General features: G+C 38.6%; 1 protein-coding gene across 3 annotated transcripts in view; it reads left to right on the plus strand.

Annotated features, from left to right (window-relative positions):
- Positions 1–1,779: 1,779 nt before the first annotated feature.
- Positions 1,780–19,878, plus strand: part of LOC129245238 (uncharacterized) — a 37,036-nt gene continuing 18,937 nt past the window's right edge. For 2 of the 3 annotated variants that reach the window (XM_054883282.1, XM_054883281.1), the window contains exon 1: positions 15,377–15,915. In XM_054883282.1, the coding sequence (XP_054739257.1) occupies positions 15,695–15,915 (221 nt within the window). In that variant the 5' untranslated portion in view covers positions 15,377–15,694. Of the gene's footprint in view, positions 2,000–15,376; positions 15,916–19,878 lie in introns of those variants that run through there. The other variant, XM_054883283.1, reaches the window with a different exon arrangement.

Below are 19,878 nucleotides of genomic sequence, written 5' to 3' on the forward strand. Positions count from 1 at the left end.
GAGTGTTCAAAAGAAAGATTCTGTGAAAGATTTTTAGACCTTTGCATATTGGTGACGGCGAGTATCGTAATTCCATCGCTTACGATACTCGCCGTCACCAATATGCGAAGGTCTAAAAATCTTTCACAGAATCTTTCTTTTGAACACTCCAAGGGACGCCTCATCGGATATTGTCATCGTCCAAGCTTCTGCGCCATACGTTAGGATGGGTATGATGAGAGCCTTGCAGAGTGTTAGTTTTGTTCTTGGAGAGAGGACTTTACTACTCAATTGCTTAGTTAGACTAAAGTAGCATTTGTGCGCTAAAGAGATTCTCCGGATTTCAGTGTTAATGCTGGTTGCTAGATAGACGAAGACTTTTAGCTTACTATCGCGAAATTCTTATTAATTGTCCTGAAAGCATAAATTATGACTCTCATAGTCGCGCTAGGTAGGTAGGTGAAATGGTTGAAGTGACAGTCTGGTAGGCATTCGGGATCACTTCGGACACCCAACGGAGCTCATTCAAATAGGTATTTGGTCTAAAACTTCTCTATGATCTCGCCTAGAAGCTCAAGTGGCTCCTTGGTTCCCACACTCTCGCTAAGTTTATCATATAAATTCTGCGCGTGTAATCAACCTCAGTGTGCGATAACGGACAAAAGTACACCATTAATTTTTTTCTAACACTATTAAACTTAACATGCTAACTCTCTTCTCCTATGAATTATTATACATACACATATATACATATTTTTAGTGCTTAAACAGACACTTTGCAGCACCACATTGCCCGACATTTTGTAGAGTCCAAGGAATTCGGGAAAAATATAAAAATAAGTCAGACTTCTCTTTTTTATTTTGAAGTCCTTTACGAGTGTTAAAAATCTTTGAATTAAGTAAATGTTTGTGTTAAATAATTTTTTATTATTTTGTTTTGAGGATACAGGATTCTGGGTATTCTGTGGAATATTTCAACCCTCCATCGAGTCTACAAATTTAATATGTTTTTAACTACTATAGCACTCTTGACTGCTTTTTGGCTGCTGCACAGTGTTTTTTGATTGCCGATTCATTCAAGTAACCCATGAAACATTTTCATATAAAAATATAATGGCATATTTATAATGTTGCATATGTAAATAGGTGAGCTATACATCTGCATGTATGTACCTGGGCACACAACTGTTGCTCTTGTGCCCAGATGTGCGGCCCAGACGCTGTCAATGCTCTTACGCATCCACAAAAAGCGTCACAAATCTAAAAGCTAACAAAATTCAGGTACGAACACTCAGCTAAATACTCAAATACTATTTGGGATGGCGAATGCTCTCAACTCGCCTTACCTACACGTATGTTTGTACATATAATATATACATAAACATATACATATACACATACACATATGCATGCTCAATAATGCCATCGCTCGCCATCAACCGCACATACTTGAGTGCAAAAGCGATCAAAAAAACCAATCAAAGCAGCAGCAGCAGTAGCGATGATGGCAGTAACGACAGCGCCAAACCACACCAACAGCAATAGCAGTGATTTGCAATTCGTTTCTCAGTTGATCGCTTTGCTTTGACGGTATTTGAAGCGAAATTCGAAAATTCGTGCTTTGATTGAATGCTATTCGTCGTGTCGTGAAAATTTGAATAAAAAAAGTTAGCAAAAAACAAAAAAGAAAAAATTTATAAAAATAAAATCGTAAAAAATTGCTGAACTGTCGAAAAATTCTCCTCCGCACCCCCACCCGCGCATACAAGTAGATTAGTGGCGCAAAGCAGCTGTCGAATATGGCGATCGCACAATCAACTGTCATTGTCACAATTGACAGCAATGAAGGCATCTTGGAAGATATGACGCCGGTGTTGCCTTCAAATGTTGGTCATTTGCTGGCAGAACCCGTTGATATACAATGCCCAGCGTGCGGCAAGAAATGCGTAACCCGTGTGGAGCGGCAGGCAGTGACGTGTGTGCAGAAATTTGTGGCTGCGATTAATTTTTGCCTTTGTTGGTAAGCAGCTGAGTGAGAAGCTAAGAAGGGAAATAGTGCACAATAGATATATTTTTTGTTTACCAGCGGGAGCTAAATCGTTTTTCATTTAGTAAGCGCTAATATTTTTCTATTACTTAAAGGGAATAAATTTAGAAAAGTGACCTAATTAATTTAACGGCTGTTTGGATAGAAGGTTGGCCAAAAAATATTCAGCATTGCTTTCAATAAAATTTAAAAAAGAAATTTCCGCATAATGCAGCAGGAAGTCAGTGTTTTTTCAAGTTTTGAACATGAAATCAGGTCTGTAGTTAGTGCAGTGATTCCGCTGTAAAGCGAGGCTCCGAGGCCCTTCGTGTATGTCTGTCTGCAGAGTCGTTTGAAGAGTAAACGTATGTTCTGCAATAGATGTGGGGGCCATTTGGGTTTCTTTTGGCGACCAACTTGAAAAAAAATATTTGTTTAGTGTTTTTTTGTTTTTTAATATATATAATTTATGGGTAATAAATAAGAGGTAATTTTAAAAAAAATTCTTTTAATTTTAATTAATTATTGATGTGTACTAAGAGTTGCTTTTATAATAAAATAAAAAAATACCAGTCTAACGGTTAGACGGGATAGAAGTGAAACCTTTCGTAAGACAAACTGAGAGAGAATGAGACGAAAGCAGCATTAGGGGCGGGATAATTATAGGTTCATTATAATATTGCTATAAAGTTCATATTTTATTTTCTTCATTTTATTATTATTCATCCTCAATGTTTTCAATTTCAACAAATGATACGAGTGGCTTATGATAGCTAAAATATGATACAAATGCTTTGGTTTCGATGTTGTCAACATATCTTTGAAATACCGCGTCAATGGTTGTTTTTGATCGTGTTGTCGATTCAGTGCGATTGTTACACATTTTTAAATTGAATGTTGTATTGAGAACGTCAATTAAAGGAACCGCTGTGTCCAATGCAAAATTTACGTTAAAATCGCCACTTAAAATCATTGGAACTTTATTGTAATCTTTTCTAAGTATCCGCGATACTTCTAGTGTATACTTTATTAAATTTTCGTGAATGAATTCCGTGATGCTATTTATTGATTTTTTTTTCTGTCGATATTCGCGACACCTTTTTGCATTATTTTTCGACATAATTGCGGTAAATATTTAAAAATGAAAATATTTACGAATATAAAAATACACACGCGGTTGCTATTATGAGCGTCCCCAGCAAAACCTGCGTGACCGAAACTCTAACACAATTACATTTTTTTGAATGTTACAAACACATATGCACGCAGGTTTTGCTGGGGCGTGACCGAAACTCTAACACAATTACACATATGCACTCGTATTTGTTTGAAAATCGACTTTTTTTTTGGTTCTCCGTCACCTTTGGAAAATGTGTAAACAGTAAGCAAACTTTATTCAAATATTTTCCCTCATTTTTGCATCAGTAAAATTAAACAAACGCCGTAGCCGAATGGGTTGGTGCGTGACCACTATTCAGAATTCACAGAGAGAACGTCAGTTCGAATCTCGGTGAAAACACCAAAATTAAGGAAAACTATTTTTCTAATAGCGCTCACCCCTCAGCAGGCAATGGCAAAACACCGAGTGTATTCCTGCCATGAAAAAAAGCTCCTCATAAACATATCATAAAATAAAATAAAATAACTGTATAAAAAAAATTTTTTTCTTGTGATTCGAACCAAGGATTTTGGATCGGAAGCTCACATTGCTAGTCGCTCGGCTACCGCGCCATGCTGTCGGCGCTAGCCTAAAAATTATTTAGTTCGTCGCTACGTTTATATCAACATATAATATAACGCTTCGTAACTAAATAACTTTTAGGCCAGCACCTACAGCATGACGCGGTAGCCGAGCGACTAGCAATGTGAGCTTCCGATCCAAAATCCTTGGTTCGAATCACAAGAAAAAATAAAAGTTATTTTTATTTAGTTCGTCGCTACGTTTATATCAACATATAATATAACGCTTCGTAGCCAAGTTGGTCGCTTTTTTCGTTTCACTTTTTCCCAAATCACTCCCAACGATTCTAAAGAAGTTTTCACTTCAAAAAATACGTATATGTATGTATATCTACAATATATGCTCCCTATTAACGTAAATTGCTTCGTTACCTTCGAGTATGAGCTCAATTAGGTTATTGTTTATTTTTATCTCCCTCTGTTTCTTTCGTTTTTCTGCTGAGAAACGTTTTTTAGTAAACCTTTTTTGTTCTCAAAAATATTCATACAAAGATACATACATACATAAGTGTGTACATGATCGCGCTGCCACAAATCTATTTTCACATGGCAATGCGCAGGTAGGAGCATCAGAAGAAAAGAAAAGCAAAAATTGAAAAGACGGCTGTTGTTATTGCTTACTTCTTTAGGCATTTTAGTGAATTCCTGATTTTTAATTTTACTGTCTGAGGAATGGAAATTTGGACACTTCACTTAATTCAAAATTAAAGGCGAGAAACGCTTGTACAATATTCAATGACTCAGATAGAGGGATACGCCGTAAGTATTATTCAAAAAAAGCTTTTTGTTGGTGAGTTATAGGTCTATTAATGCTTCTAGATGAGTTCTTGAAACGTACCTTTTTAAAGCTGAAATCTTGAAGCTTATTTCTAAGTTCATGTAGTTTATGGACGTCACGAAATCTTTTTGAACTTTTGGCTTTTTATTCTTATTGATTGGCGCGATAACCGCTTAAGCGATTTGGGTCGGGCTTAACAAAGCGTACCAGTCGTTTCTTTCTCATGTTAACCGGTACCAGTGAGACACACCAAGTGAGTCCAAGCCCTTCTCCCCCTGATCTTTCCAGCTGAGGAAAGAGGACGCGCCTTCCTCTTCCTCTGCTACAACCAGCTGGTACCGCGTCGAATACTTTCAGAGCCAACCTTCCTTTACCTTTGCTACCATCAGCTAGTACCGCATCGAATACATTAAGAGCTGGAGCGTTTATTTCCATTCGGACGGCATGACTCAGCCAATGAAACCGTTGGATCTTTATTCGCTGCATACAGCTCATTGAGTACGGCAATGACGGCGAGTATCGTAAGCGATGGAGTGTTCAAAAGAAAGATTCTGTGAAAGATTTTTAGACCTTTGCATATTGGTGACGGCGAGTATCGTAATTCCATCGCTTACGATACTCGCCGTCACCAATATGCGAAGGTCTAAAAATCTTTCACAGAATCTTTCTTTTGAACACTCCAAGGGACGCCTCATCGGATATTGTCATCGTCCAAGCTTCTGCGCCATACGTTAGGATGGGTATGATGAGAGCCTTGCAGAGTGTTAGTTTTGTTCTTGGAGAGAGGACTTTACTACTCAATTGCTTAGTTAGTCTAAAGTAGCATTTGTGCGCTAAAGAGATTCTCCGGATTTCAGTGTTAATGCTGGTTGCTAGATAGACGAAGACTTTTAGCTTACTATCGCGAAATTCTTATTAATTGTCCTGAAAGCATAAATTATGACTCTCATAGTCGCGCTAGGTAGGTAGGTGAAATAGTTGAAGTGACAGTCTGGTAGGCATTCGGGATCGCTTCGGACACCCAACGGAGCTCATTCAAATAGGTATTTGGTCTAAAACTTCTCTATGATCTCGCCTAAAAGCTTAAGTGGCTCCTTGGTTCCCACACTCTCGCTAAGTTTATCATATAAATTCTGCGCGTGTAATCAACCTCAGTGTGCGATAACGGACAAAAGTACACCATTAATTTTTTTCTAACACTATTAAACTTATCATGCTAACTCTCTTCTCCTATGAATTATTATACATACACATATATACATATTTTTAGTGCTTAAACAGACACTTTGCAGCACCACATTGCCCGACATTTTGTAGAGTCCAAGGAATTCGGGAAAAATATAAAAATAAGTCAGACTTCTCTTTTTTATTTTGAAGTCCTTTACGAGTGTTAAAAATCTTTGAATTAAGTAAATGTTTGTGTTAAATAATTTTTTATTATTTTGTTTTGAGGATACAGGATTCTGGGTATTCTGTGGAATATTTCAACCCTCCATCGAGCCTACAAATTTAATATGTTTTTAACTACTATAGCTCTCTTGTGCCGTAGGCATGCAAAACTGCAAACAAACCCACACATAATACTTATACAAGAACCATGGGTATGTCACAAGCGTATCTGTGGTCTAAGTGCTATGTCGTGGGGACAAATACTTCATTGTGAAGGGAATGTGAGACCGCGAGCATGTATTATCATGCCGAGGTTGATCGAACACACGATGTTAAAAGAGCTATGCTCTGGAGATATCGTTGCTGCAAAAATAAAGTACTGGAAAAGTGGGAACAGTGTCGAAGCTATCATAGTTTCGGCCTACCTACCCTATGACTCTGTACAGCCACCTCCTTCGAGGGAGCTAAGAGAAGTGGTCAAGTACGCAGAATCCAATAATCTGGGGCTAATAGTGGGCTGTGACGCAAATTCACAGAACATTGTGTGGGGAAGCAGCAAATGCAACCCCAGAGGTCTCAAGTTACTGGATTTTATCCTGTCATCCGATTTGGTCATTCAAAACACTGGTAACAAACCAACTTTTGTGACCAGAAGGAGACAAGAGGTGATTGATTTAACACTTACCAATAGGTCAGTTGGAAATCAAATCAACCGATGGCGAGTTTTGGAAGAGGACTCTCTTTCTGATCAACGTCTTATCGAATTCCGACTGGGAATTGACACAATATCAATACCTTCCGGGAGGAATCCTCGAAATGTGGACTGGGACAGGTATGGTGAGCTTGTAACAGAGCGATTACCAAACCTGAAAAAACCCAAATCAGCAGAAATGATTGAAGATGCGACTAAGAAATTAGAAGGTACTTTAATCAATTGCTTCGAGGAACTGTGTCCACTCAGGCAAAGCAGACAGGGGAAAGCGGTTCCTTGGTGGAATCCTGAACTGTCGAAGCTTCGTGTACGGTCCAGGAAACTTCTTAATAAGGCCTTGAAGACCAAAACAGAAGAGGACTGGGCCAATCATCGACTTACACAGAGAGAATATAAGAAGAAAGTACGGCAAGCCAAACTTGAATCCTATAGAAATTTCTGCAGTAACGTCGAAGAAATGAGGGAAACAGCGAGACTTTGTAAGGTCCTTCATTTAGACCGCTCAGTAAGGCTGGATTCCATTCGAAAACCTGATGGTTCATACACCATTTCCAAATCGGAAACGTTTAATGCTTTACTCGAAACCCACTTTCCGGGTAGTAGAACTCTCTCTGAAGGTGAGAGTGGCATGAACAACAACGGTGGCAATGGTGGAACCTTTAGGTACAGCTGGTATATTGCTAGTCGGATAGTGACAAGGGAATCGATAAGGTTTTCCTTATCTTCCTTTGAAAACTTTAAGTCCCCTGGACCTGACGGAATATATCCAGCAATGCTTAAAAAAGGAGGAGACAGGCTGATTGAGGCCCTGAAAACGATCTTTACAGCCTGTCTTGCATTTGGTTATATACCATCCCAATGGCGACGCGTAAGAGTAGTATTTATTCCGAAACCAGGAAAAGATGACTATTCCCTAGCAAAAAGTTTTAGACCAATCAGTTTGACATCGTTCATGTTGAAAAGTCTGGAACGAGTGGTGGAGAAACATATTCGAGTGGGGGTATTGCCGAGAAGTCCACTTAGTAGAAATCAACACGCTTACCAGAGTGGAAAATCATGTGAATCAGCCTTACACGATCTTGTTAGCAAGATTGAAGCTGGGCTGGAAGCTGACGAATACACAATGTACGTGTTCGTGGACATTGAGGGGGCTTTTGATAATGCCACTTTCGGCTCGATATGTTCTTCTGCCGAACGACACGGAGTTAATCAAGCCATTATAAAATGGATATACTCCATGCTCTCTGAGAGGCTGTTAACCGCTGGTGGGAGCGATGACGAGCAAATCACAGTCAGGGCCAAGCAAGGATGTCCCCAAGGGGGTGTTCTTTCTCCGCTGCTGTGGTGCTTCGTCGTAGACTCCCTATTAGTGGAGATGCAGGAACTCGGCTTTCATGTCCAAGCATATGCGGACGACGTCTGTGCGCTAACATCGGATAAATCCTTAAGGAGGCTTTGCACGAAAGTGCAGAGGATTCTTGACAAAATCGATGATTGGTGCATGAGACAAGGTCTTTCCGTTAATCCGAACAAAACAACCATAGTCTTGTTTACGAGAAAACGGAAATTGGATGGACTCAGTCTTCCAACACTGAAAGGTGTGACACTTGGTCTTTCCAACGAAGTTAAATATCTAGGAGTAATTTTGGATAAGAAGCTGACTTGGGAGACACACGTTTCACTGAAGGTGAATCGTGCATTGAAGATTTTTCAGCAATGCCGTAGAGCCTTTGGCAAAACTTGGGGTCTGAAACCTGCTGTGGTCCTATGGATTTACGCGGCACTTATCAGACCAATCATCACTTACGCTTCTGTGGTCTGGTGGCGACGGAGCATGGTTAAGTCCACAATCCGGGAACTATACAGGCTGCAAAGAAGTGTATGTTTATGCATCACGGGTGCCATGAGTACAACCTCTGGAGATGCCCTAAATGCTATGCTCGATTTGCTCCCCCTGGATCTTAAGATACAACAGGAAGCAATAAAAGCAATGTGCAGACTCCATAAATATGGTCTCTGGCACGAAGATGGAACTTCGGGACACAGAGAAATCTTTAAGTTGCTGTCGGAGCAGTGTCCACTGTTTTTGGCACCTAAAGATGACCTGATACCCACAGTTTCATTCGGAAGGAAATTTGATGTCAGATTTCCATTGCGTGAGCAATGGAGCAATCCAGGAGGCATGCAGGGAGGTTTGACGGATATTTTCTTTACCGATGGGTCCAAGACTGAAATAGGGTCTGGAGCCGGATGGTACTTAAACGATAGTAATAAGTATCACTACGCTATGGGGGGAATGGCAACTGTTTTCCAAACAGAAGTTTTTGCCATCCTAAAAGTAGCCGAATGGATAATCGAGAGGAGATGGAGCGGGAAACAGATTGGAGTCTTCAGTGACAGTCAGGCTGCATTGAAGGCCCTGGAGAACGCGAAGCAAACCTCAAAGATTGTTCAAGAATGTAAGAAGAAGCTTAATTCTGTCGCAAGACAAAACAGGCTTGTACTTATATGGGTTCCGGGACACTCCGGTGTTCAAGGAAACGAAATTGCCGACGAATTGGCCAACCGTGGATCAGCGGTGCCCCCACAGGGGCCAGAGCCAATAATCGGAATCAGTCCCGCAGGAATCAAGAACTGGATCAACGATTATGTAGGCAATCTACATAAAGAGCGATGGTCCGGTCTAGAACGCTGCAGAACTGCAAAGTGTTTTGTGACAAGTCCGAACAGAAAACTGTCAAACTTTCTACTAAAACTTAGAAGGAAAGACATTCGGTTGATGGTCGGCATCATTACAGGACACAACCCATGGGGTCAGCATATGACCACCATTGGAATCATCGAGGACCCGGTATGCCTGTCATGCTTGGAGGAGGCGGATAGCACTGAGCACTTTCTCTGTGAGTGTCCTGCCTTTGCTAGAGCGCGACTACGGGTATTGGGTTCCGATGTCATGGGAATGGGTAATATTCGTTCTCTAAAACTGGAGGATATTTACAGATTTGCCAAAGAATCTGGAAAATTCTCACAGGACTAACTATCTCTATCTCTGTCTCTATTCTTTCCTATCTCTTTCTCTGATACTTTTCTCCCTCCGTCCTTGACTATCTACCCCCTTTCCAGAGCTTTAAATACAATGGGCTTTTTAGCCTGAGTGTTTTAGGAGCCACCAAATCTCCTGGTGCTCCTTGGCTCGACCTTTTCAAATTCAAATTCAACTACTATAGCACTCTTGACTGCTTTTTGGCTGCTGCACAGTGTTTTTTGATTGCCGATTCATTCAAGTAACCCATGAAACATTTTCATATAAAAATATAATGGCATATTTATAATGTTGCATATGTAAATAGGTGAGCTATACATCTGTATGTATGTACCTGGGCACACAACTGTTGCTCTTGTGCCCAGATGTGCGGCCCAGACGCTGTCAATGCTCTTACGCATCCACAAAAAGCGTCACAAATCTAAAAGCTAACAAAATTCAGGTACGAACACTCAGCTAAATACTCAAATACCATTTGGGATGGCGAATGCTCTCAACTCGACTTACCTACACGTATGTTTGTACATATAATATATACATAAACATATACATATACACATACACATATGCATGCTCAATAATGCCATCGCTCGCCATCAACCGCACATACTTGAGTGCAAAAGCGATCAAAATAAAATATAGCTTAAAAAAACTAAAAAACACGCTTTTATTGCTAATCGAACTAAAAAGTAGAAAATAAATTTTAATGACAAAGGGACCTATAATGAAGTAATAGCAAATCGAAGGATCAGTCATAGTCAACTACCTCAGAACAGAATTATAACAAAAATTAAGATACAAATAGAGTAATTCAAATTAGAGTTAAAAGCGTGGGATGCTTGATATAGTAAATATTACAATCATTCTATTGGCAACTACCTATGTACAGAGGGTTATGAAAGTGAAGCAAAATGCATCCCACGCTTTTAACTCTAATTTGAATTACTCTATTTGTATCTTAATTTTTGTTATAATTCTGTTCTGAGGTAGTTGACTATGACTGATCCTTCGATTTGCTATTACTTCATTATAGGTCCCTTTGTCATTAAAATTTATTTTCTACTTTTTAGTTCGATTAGCAATAAAAGCGTGTTTTTTAGTTTTTTTAAGCTATATTTTATTTTCTACTTTTTAGTTCGATTAGCAATAAAAGCGTGTTTTTTAGTTTGTTTTTTAACTATTTTTTATTTTTAGTATATGTAGGTGTTTACGAGTAATATACTATTACACAACCGCACACTAAATACTAACCTCAATGGTGGTGTGGAAACTAAAAATTCCCAATTTTCGTTTAAAAAAATACCCAATTCATGTTTCTACCGGTATGGCAATATTGGCAAATGTTATAAGAAATGCACATTTTTCAGCGCTCTCACGAGAAAAAGAGTTTCCCATCTAGTCATCTATGTTGTGTGTTCCGAGTCGATCAGATTTTTAGAAGCCAGTGAAAATTAAGCTCAAAGATTCCGTTACAGTCATTCATACATACAACCCGAGCTAATAAAAGTGTGTTAAAAAAATAAAATATTAATCCTGGCAATCCTAATAAGGATAATGGAAAATTTATCTCACATGTCTCACACTGCACTCGTTCTTCGTGACTATTTCGCCAAAAATTCCACGCATATCGTTCCGCAACCACCGTATTCGCCTGATTTGGCTCCGTGTGACTTCTGGCTATTCCCAAAACTCAAGAGACCACTACCGGAAATGGACTATTTGGCATGTTTCGGCGATTGGAAAACTCGTTGGCATAAGTGTATTTCATCGAGAGGGCATTATTTTGAAGGGGATGAAATTGATTTACAAGAATAAATGACGATTTTTCATTTTACAACCAAATTCACCTTACTTTTTGCCCACAGGTAAAAAAAGAAAATATTAATCCTGGCAATCCCAATAAGGATAATGGAAAATTTTTATCAAATTATTGCATTGTCATCGGTCCTTGATAGGTGTGCAAAATTTCAAGTCGATCAGATGTTTAGAAGCCAGTGAAAATTAAGCTCAAAGATTCCGTTACATACATACATACATACATACATACATACATACATGCATACATACATACATACATACAACCCGTCCTAATAAAAGTGTGTTAAAAACCAATCAAAGCAGCAGCAGCAGTAGCGATGATGGCAGTAACGACAGCGCCAAACCACACCAACAGCAATAGCAGTGATTTGCAATTCGTTTCTCAATTGATCGCTTTGCTTTGACGGTATTTGAAGCGAAATTCGAAAATTCGTGCTTTGATTGAATGCTATTCGTCGTGTCGTGAAAATTTGAATAAAAAAAGTTAGCAAAAAACAAAAAAGAAAAAATTTATAAAAATAAAATCGTAAAAAATTGCTGAACTGTCGAAAAATTCTCCTCCGCACCCCCACCCGCGCATACAAGTAGATTAGTGGCGCAAAGCAGCTGTCGAATATGGCGATCGCACAATCAACTGTCATTGTCACAATTGACAGCAATGAAGGCATCTTGGAAGATATGACGCCGGTGTTGCCTTCAAATGTTGGTCATTTGCTGGCAGAACCCGTTGATATACAATGCCCAGCGTGCGGCAAGAAATGCGTAACCCGTGTGGAGCGGCAGGCAGTGACGTTTGTGCAGAAATTTGTGGCTGCGATTAATTTTTGCCTTTGTTGGTAAGCAGCTGAGTGAGAAGCTAAGAAGGGAAATAGTGCACAATAGTAGATATATTTTTTGTTTACCAGCGGGAGCTAAATCGTTTTTCATTTAGTAAGCGCTAATATTTTTCTATTACTTAAAGGGAATAAATTTAGAAAAGTGACCTAATTAATTTAATGGCTGTTTGGATAGAAGGTTGGCCAAAAAATATTCAGCATTGCTTTCAATAAAATTTAAAAAAGAAATTTCCGCATAATGCAGCAGGAAGTCAGTTTTTTTTCAAGTTTTGAACATGAAATCAGGTCTGTAGTTAGTGCAGTGATTCCGCTGTAAAGCGAGGCTCCGAGGCCCTTCGTGTATGTCTGTCTGCAGAGTCGTTTGAATAGTAAACGTATGTTCTGCAATAGATGTGGGGGCCATTTGGGTTTCTTTTGGCGACCAACTTGAAAAAAAAATATTTGTTTAGTGTTTTTTTGTTTTTTAATATATATAATTTATGGGTAGGAAATAAGAGGTAATTTAAAAAAAAATTCTTTTAATTTTAATTAATTTTTTATGTGTACTAAGAGTTGCTTTTATAATAAAAAAAATACGTATATGTAATTATGTATATCTACAATATATGCTCCCTATTAACGTAAATTGCTTCGTTACCTTCGAGTATGAGCTCAATTAGGTTATTGTTTATTTTTATCTCCCTCTGTTTCTTTCGTTTTTCTGCTGAGAAACGTTTTTTAGTAAACCTTTTTTGTTCTCAAAAATATTCATACAAAGATACATACATACATAAGTGTGTACATGATCGCGCTGCCACAAATCTATTTTCACATGGCAATGCGCAGGTAGGAGCATCAGAAGAAAAGAAAAGCAAAAATTGAAAAGACGGCTGTTGTTATTGCTTACTTCTTTAGGCATTTTAGTGAATTCCTGATTTTTAATTTTACTGTCTGAGGAATGGAAATTTGGACACTTCACTTAATTCAAAATTAAAGGCGAGAAACGCTTGTACAATATTCAATGACTCAGATAGAGGGATACGCCGTAAGTATTATTCAAAAAAAGCTTTTTGTTGGTGAGTTATAGGTCTATTAATGCTTCTAGATGAGTTCTTGAAACGTACCTTTTTAAAGCTGAAATCTTGAAGCTTATTTCTAAGTTCATGTAGTTTATGGACGTCACGAAATCTTTTTGAACTTTTGGCTTTTTATTCTTATTGATTGGCGCGATAACCGCTTAAGCGATTTGGGCCGGGCTTAACAAAGCGTACCAGTCGTTTCTTTCTCATGTTAACCGGTACCAGTGAGACACACCAAGTGAGTCCAAGCCCTTCTCCCCCTGATCTTTCCAGCTGAGGAAAGAGGACGCGCCTTCCTCTTCCTCTGCTACAACCAGCTGGTACCGCGTCGAATACTTTCAGAGCCAACCTTCCTTTACCTTTGCTACCATCAGCTAGTACCGCATCGAATACATTAAGAGCTGGAGCGTTTATTTCCATTCGGACGGCATGACTCAGCCAATGAAACCGTTGGATCTTTATTCGCTGCATACAGCTCATTGAGTACGGCAATGACGGCGAGTATCGTAAGCGATGGAGTGTTCAAAAGAAAGATTCTGTGAAAGATTTTTAGACCTTTGCATATTGGTGACGGCGAGTATCGTAATTCCATCGCTTACGATACTCGCCGTCACCAATATGCGAAGGTCTAAAAATCTTTCACAGAATCTTTCTTTTGAACACTCCAAGGGACGCCTCATCGGATATTGTCATCGTCCAAGCTTCTGCGCCATACGTTAGGATGGGTATGATGAGAGCCTTGCAGAGTGTTAGTTTTGTTCTTGGAGAGAGGACTTTACTACTCAATTGCTTAGTTAGTCTAAAGTAGCATTTGTGCGCTAAAGAGATTCTCCGGATTTCAGTGTTAATGCTGGTTGCTAGATAGACGAAGACTTTTAGCTTACTATCGCGAAATTCTTATTAATTGTCCTGAAAGCATAAATTATGACTCTCATAGTCGCGCTAGGTAGGTAGGTGAAATGGTTGAAGTGACAGTCTGGTAGGCATTCGGGATAACTTCGGACACCCAACGGAGCTCATTCAAATAGGTATTTGGTCTAAAACTTCTCTATGATCTCGCCTAGAAGCTCAAGTGGCTCCTTGGTTCCCACACTCTCGCTAAGTTTATCATATAAATTCTGCGCGTGTAATCAACCTCAGTGTGCGATAACGGACAAAAGTACACCATTAATTTTTTTCTAACACTATTAAACTTAACATGCTAACTCTCTTCTCCTATGAATTATTATACATACACATATATACATATTTTTAGTGCTTAAACAGGCACTTTGCAGCACCACATTGCCCGACATTTTGTAGAGTCCAAGGAATTCGGGAAAAATATAAAAATAAGTCAGACTTCTCTTTTTTATTTTGAAGTCCTTTACGAGTGTTAAAAATCTTTGAATTAAGTAAATGTTTGTGTTAAATAATTTTTTATTATTTTGTTTTGAGGATACAGGATTCTGGGTATTCTGTGGAATATTTCAACCCTCCATCGAGTCTACAAATTTAATATGTTTTTAACTACTATAGCACTCTTGACTGCTTTTTGGCTGCTGCACAGTGTTTTTTGATTGCCGATTCATTCAAGTAACCCATGAAACATTTTCATATAAAAATATAATGGCATATTTATAATGTTGCATATGTAAATAGGTGAGCTATACATCTGCATGTATGTACCTGGGCACACAACTGTTGCTCTTGTGCCCAGATGTGCGGCCCAGACGCTGTCAATGCTCTTACGCATCCACAAAAAGCGTCACAAATCTAAAAGCTAACAAAATTCAGGTACGAACACTCAGCTAAATACTCAAATACTATTTGGGATGGCGAATGCTCTCAACTCGACTTACCTACACGTATGTTTGTACATATAATATATACATAAACATATACATATACACATACACATATGCATGCTCAATAATGCCATCGCTCGCCATCAACCGCACATACTTGAGTGCAAAAGCGATCAAAAAAACCAATCAAAGCAGCAGCAGCAGTAGCGATGATGGCAGTAACGACAGCGCCAAACCACACCAACAGCAATAGCAGTGATTTGCAATTCGTTTCTCAGTTGATCGCTTTGCTTTGACGGTATTTGAAGCGAAATTCGAAAATTCGTGCTTTGATTGAATGCTATTCGTCGTGTCGTGAAAATTTGAATAAAAAAAGTTAGCAAAAAACAAAAAAGAAAAAATTTATAAAAATAAAATCGTAAAAAATTGCTGAACTGTCGAAAAATCCTCCTCTGCACCCCCACCCGCGCATAGCATATGCTAACCCACGCATACAAGTAGATTAGTGGCGCAAAGCAGCTGTCGAATATGGCGATCGCACAATCAACTGTCATTGTCACAATTGACAGCAATGAAGGCATCTTGGAAGATATGACGCCGGTGTTGCCTTCAAATGTTGGTCATTTGCTGGCAGAACCCGTTGATATACAATGCCCAGCGTGCGGCAAGAAATGCGTAACCCGTGTGGAGCGGCAGGCAGTGACGTTTGTGCAGAAATTTGTGGCTGCGATTAATTTTTGCCTTTGTTGGTAAGCAGCTGAGTGAGAAGCTAAGAAGGGAAATAGTGCACAATAGTAGATATATTTTTTGTTTACCAGCGGGAGCTAAATCGTTTTTCATTTAGTAAGCGCTAATATTTTTTCTATTACTTAAAGGGAATAAATTTAGAAAAGTGACCTAATTAATTTAACGGCTGTTTGGATAGAAGGTTGGCCAAAAAATATTCAGCATTGCTTTGAATAAAATTTAAAAAAGAAATTTCCGCGTAATGCAGCAGGAAGTCAGTTTTTTTTCAAGTTTTGAACATGAAATCAGGTCTGTAGTTAGTGCAGTGATTCCGCTGCAAAGCGAGGCTCCGAAAAAAATTCGGTTCTTTGTTGGTTAAATTTATGTATCTATTTTACTTCTACGTATTTTGTACATTTATAGGGTGATCAGATAAGGAAGGGTTATGGAAACAAAATGTAATAAAACAATAACGGTGTGAAATACCTATTTCTGGCTTCATTTTAAATCTACCATGAGATCGTATAAAAGGATAATCAATTTAGAGATATCTAATTTTAAATTGAAATAAAATAACGATAAGACTATCTTAATTATTTTTGTACAGAACCAATCATTAATTTTTCGAAGATAATCATTTCAAATGTTGTCCGCAATTGCGCTGTAATTCGGCCATCTGTAAACACCAATTTTCAATGATTTGCTGGAGGGCTTCGGTCGGTATCTCGTGAATAATTTTAGTACTGTTGCCTTCTAATGCCTCAAACTAAGCATTTACACTTTACATATCCCCACAAATAAAGGTCCAAAAATGTGATGTCACACGATCTTGGTTGACAAACCACTGGCCCGACACGAGAGATCAATTGCTCACCGAAACGACAAAGGAAACGAAATCCATTGTTTCACGGGCTGTATGGCTAGTAGCGTCGTCTTGTTGGAACCAAATCTTGTTTAGATCATGAGCTTCAATTTTCGGCATGAACGGCGATCAAAAATCCTATTGGACAAAGGATCAATCTGATCACCCTTTATATCCTTAAAATGGCCTTCTTAGCCTTGCAGCAGTGCTTCAAACAAGTAGATCGCATTGCTGATGACTCGATCTAATTCGGTGGTGTTATTCAGCAAAAGCTCATCTAAAGTGATTGGCTTGTTAGCGTAGATTATTGGTCGAAGGTCGTTAAGTAGTGATGGACACCGTTTCCAAAAAATCGCTTCTAGATTAATCGCGCTCTCTTATTTTGTATTTAGGTTTTAAGCCATTTTAAGCCATTTAGTACAAAAGATAAAATAAAGAAAAACACACACAAAACTAAAAAAACATCGATATCGAATTAAATCATCAATAATCGACGGTAGAAGATGTAATGAAGGATGCAAATCCCATAAATCTTCTCCATTAGATCAAAAGCTCTGACTGGTTGTAGATATCTCATAATGGTATCAAAAGGGCGCTTTAGTGTTACTTGGGGAGTGTCAGACTAGTACTTCAACCATTTCACCTACCTACCGAAGCATGAGGATCCTGCTAAATCGTTTGCTTGAATTTGGCTGAAAGTATCTAAATTTTAAATTTCTGGGTGGCTGCATTTATTACAGGTGCTGTTTCACCTGGGGTATTTGCGTGGAAGATGACTCTTAAATTCAATGTACTACCTCCCAATTTTGCAGACAGCCCAAAACACTTACAACTGGCTTTATTGCTGGTTTTTGCTGTGCAATGTAGCCACGAATAACGTCTCTTTACTTTTGAATGGCGTTTTGTTTTTCTTTACAGTCGAATACATTTTCATAGCTAATGGATTAGAAAAAAAATAAAAAAATGAATAATCACTTTGAAGTTTTTGGTACGTCATAAAATAAATTATAAAAATCGTATCTCGAAGATATACATAGGAAATAATTAAGTTACAATGAGCAAGAGTAAAATCGTACTTTCGGTATTCAGTTTAAAAGAAAAAAAAAACATAATATAACATCCTCATCACAACTTTGACCATTGCGTTGTTTGCATTTCCTTTTTTGTTTTGATGACGCCCGGGAAGAGGAAACTTTTGTGAGTACTGCTGTACCGGCATAGCAGTGTGCACGACTTGTTCACTCTCTGCCACACCTAGGTACTAAACACCTCTCTACCACTCTCCCCGCGGAACTGATAAAAAGGGAGGCTGGTTAGTTCAAAGGCTCCCAATTATTGTTGACGCCTGCGAAAATCTACGCTTCTTAGGGCGTTATGAATCTGCGTTACATGCACGCAGATACTCTTTCAGTTATTAGCTCATTTCAGCATAAAATTCACAATATATTCTCCGCTTAAAATTTTAGAGGTTTCCGGAGCATATCCTGGGCATTGGAGCAAGACGTATTCAAAATCTTTATCTCTCTCAATGCAGATTGGGCAGTTTGGTGAACTGTCATGAACAAATCTATGGAAATATTTTCTAAATACCCTATGCCCTGAAAAGAATTGGGTTAGGTGGTAGTGTGTTCCCCCGTGGTTCTTTTTTAATTCCGTTATAAAAATGCGTATTAGCTCAAGTGTCCATCTAACGACCTGTTCCACCGATCGTGCTAGGGGGCAGTAAAGCGACGCCTTTCTTCTTCAGCGATTTCTTTACGCATTACTCCATCGCCGAGTTCGAACGGCCTTCTAAAAAGTTTCTTCTTTTCTTTAGTCAGAATGTCAACTGGGATTATTCCTGCAATGACAAATGATGCGTCATCAGAAATTGTTCGGAAGCCGCAGATAGTTCACAAGTCAATAGACGGCTTATATGGCAAGCAGCGCCACCTTGTTGAAACCACAGCTTAGATGTATCGATGTTGTCAAAATCTTCAATCAAAAGAATAACGATCATATACAGTCAGCGTCAAAATGATAGCACAATCACAAATAAACTAAAAATTGCTTCAATATGTTTGTATTCCTTTTGTTATTCTTTTTGTTTTGCAATGTAAGAGTTAAACGTGTACACTTGTTCATTTTGAGCGGCATAGCGGTAAATATATTTTAGTTAAACTACCGATATCTGAAAAATGTGTGGAATCGGTGCGTCAAATCATTTTGCACAAAATAATTCGTAGTTATTGATGGACAGTCGTTAAATGTGGACAATTATTTTGTTTCGCAAAAAAACGTGTTTATTTTGTACAATAAAGATAAAAATAACATTTATTGATAACAATGGGGCGAGGAACGCAGCTTAACAGTGCAGAAGTGAAAGTGGCTCTAAATTTGCATAAAAATAAAGCAAAAACAAGTGAAATTGCAAAACAATTAAATAGAAGCCGCAAAGTAATTTCAAATTTATTAAAAGATCCCGAGAATTATGGAAAAGCTCATTCCGGAGGCCGCGCAAAATCAATTACGACTAGACAAGAGCGAGTGATTTTGCGTGTTGCATCCAATTCTGACCTCACTGCCAAGAAAATTGCAGAAGCAGCTGGTGTTGAAACACGTGTACGTAACGTACAAAGATTTTTGCAAAAATTTGAAACTATCCAACGCAAAAAACTTCAAAGGAAGCCCCCACTAACAGCGACGCATCAGCAAGAAAGATTACAATTTGCAGAAGAGCACATTAAGTGGAATAAACGTTGGCGGCGTGTTATGTTTACTGACGAAAAAAAGTTCAATTTAGATGGACCGGATAGTTGGGCTTACTATTACCACGATTTGCGGAAGGAGCCTAAGGTTTTGAGCCGTCGCCAACATGGAGGAGGATGTGTCATGATATGGGCCGGGATTGGTTATCGTGGAAGGAGTGAAATTAAATTTGTACCTTCAAGAATGAACAGCAGAGACTACATTAATCTGATTGGCAACGAAGAGGTAAACCGTGGCCATCATGTTACAAAAGGTTCCCCAATTTTCCAGCAGGATAACGCAGCTGTGCATACAGCAAAAATTGTAAAACAATTTTTCAACGAAAAAAACATTAATATTTTGAAGTGGCCCTCCCGATCTCCTGACCTAAACATAA

The sequence above is a fragment of the Anastrepha obliqua genome, chromosome 4 (genome assembly GCF_027943255.1).
Source record: "Anastrepha obliqua isolate idAnaObli1 chromosome 4, idAnaObli1_1.0, whole genome shotgun sequence".
Lineage (NCBI taxonomy): Eukaryota > Metazoa > Arthropoda > Insecta > Diptera > Tephritidae > Anastrepha > Anastrepha obliqua.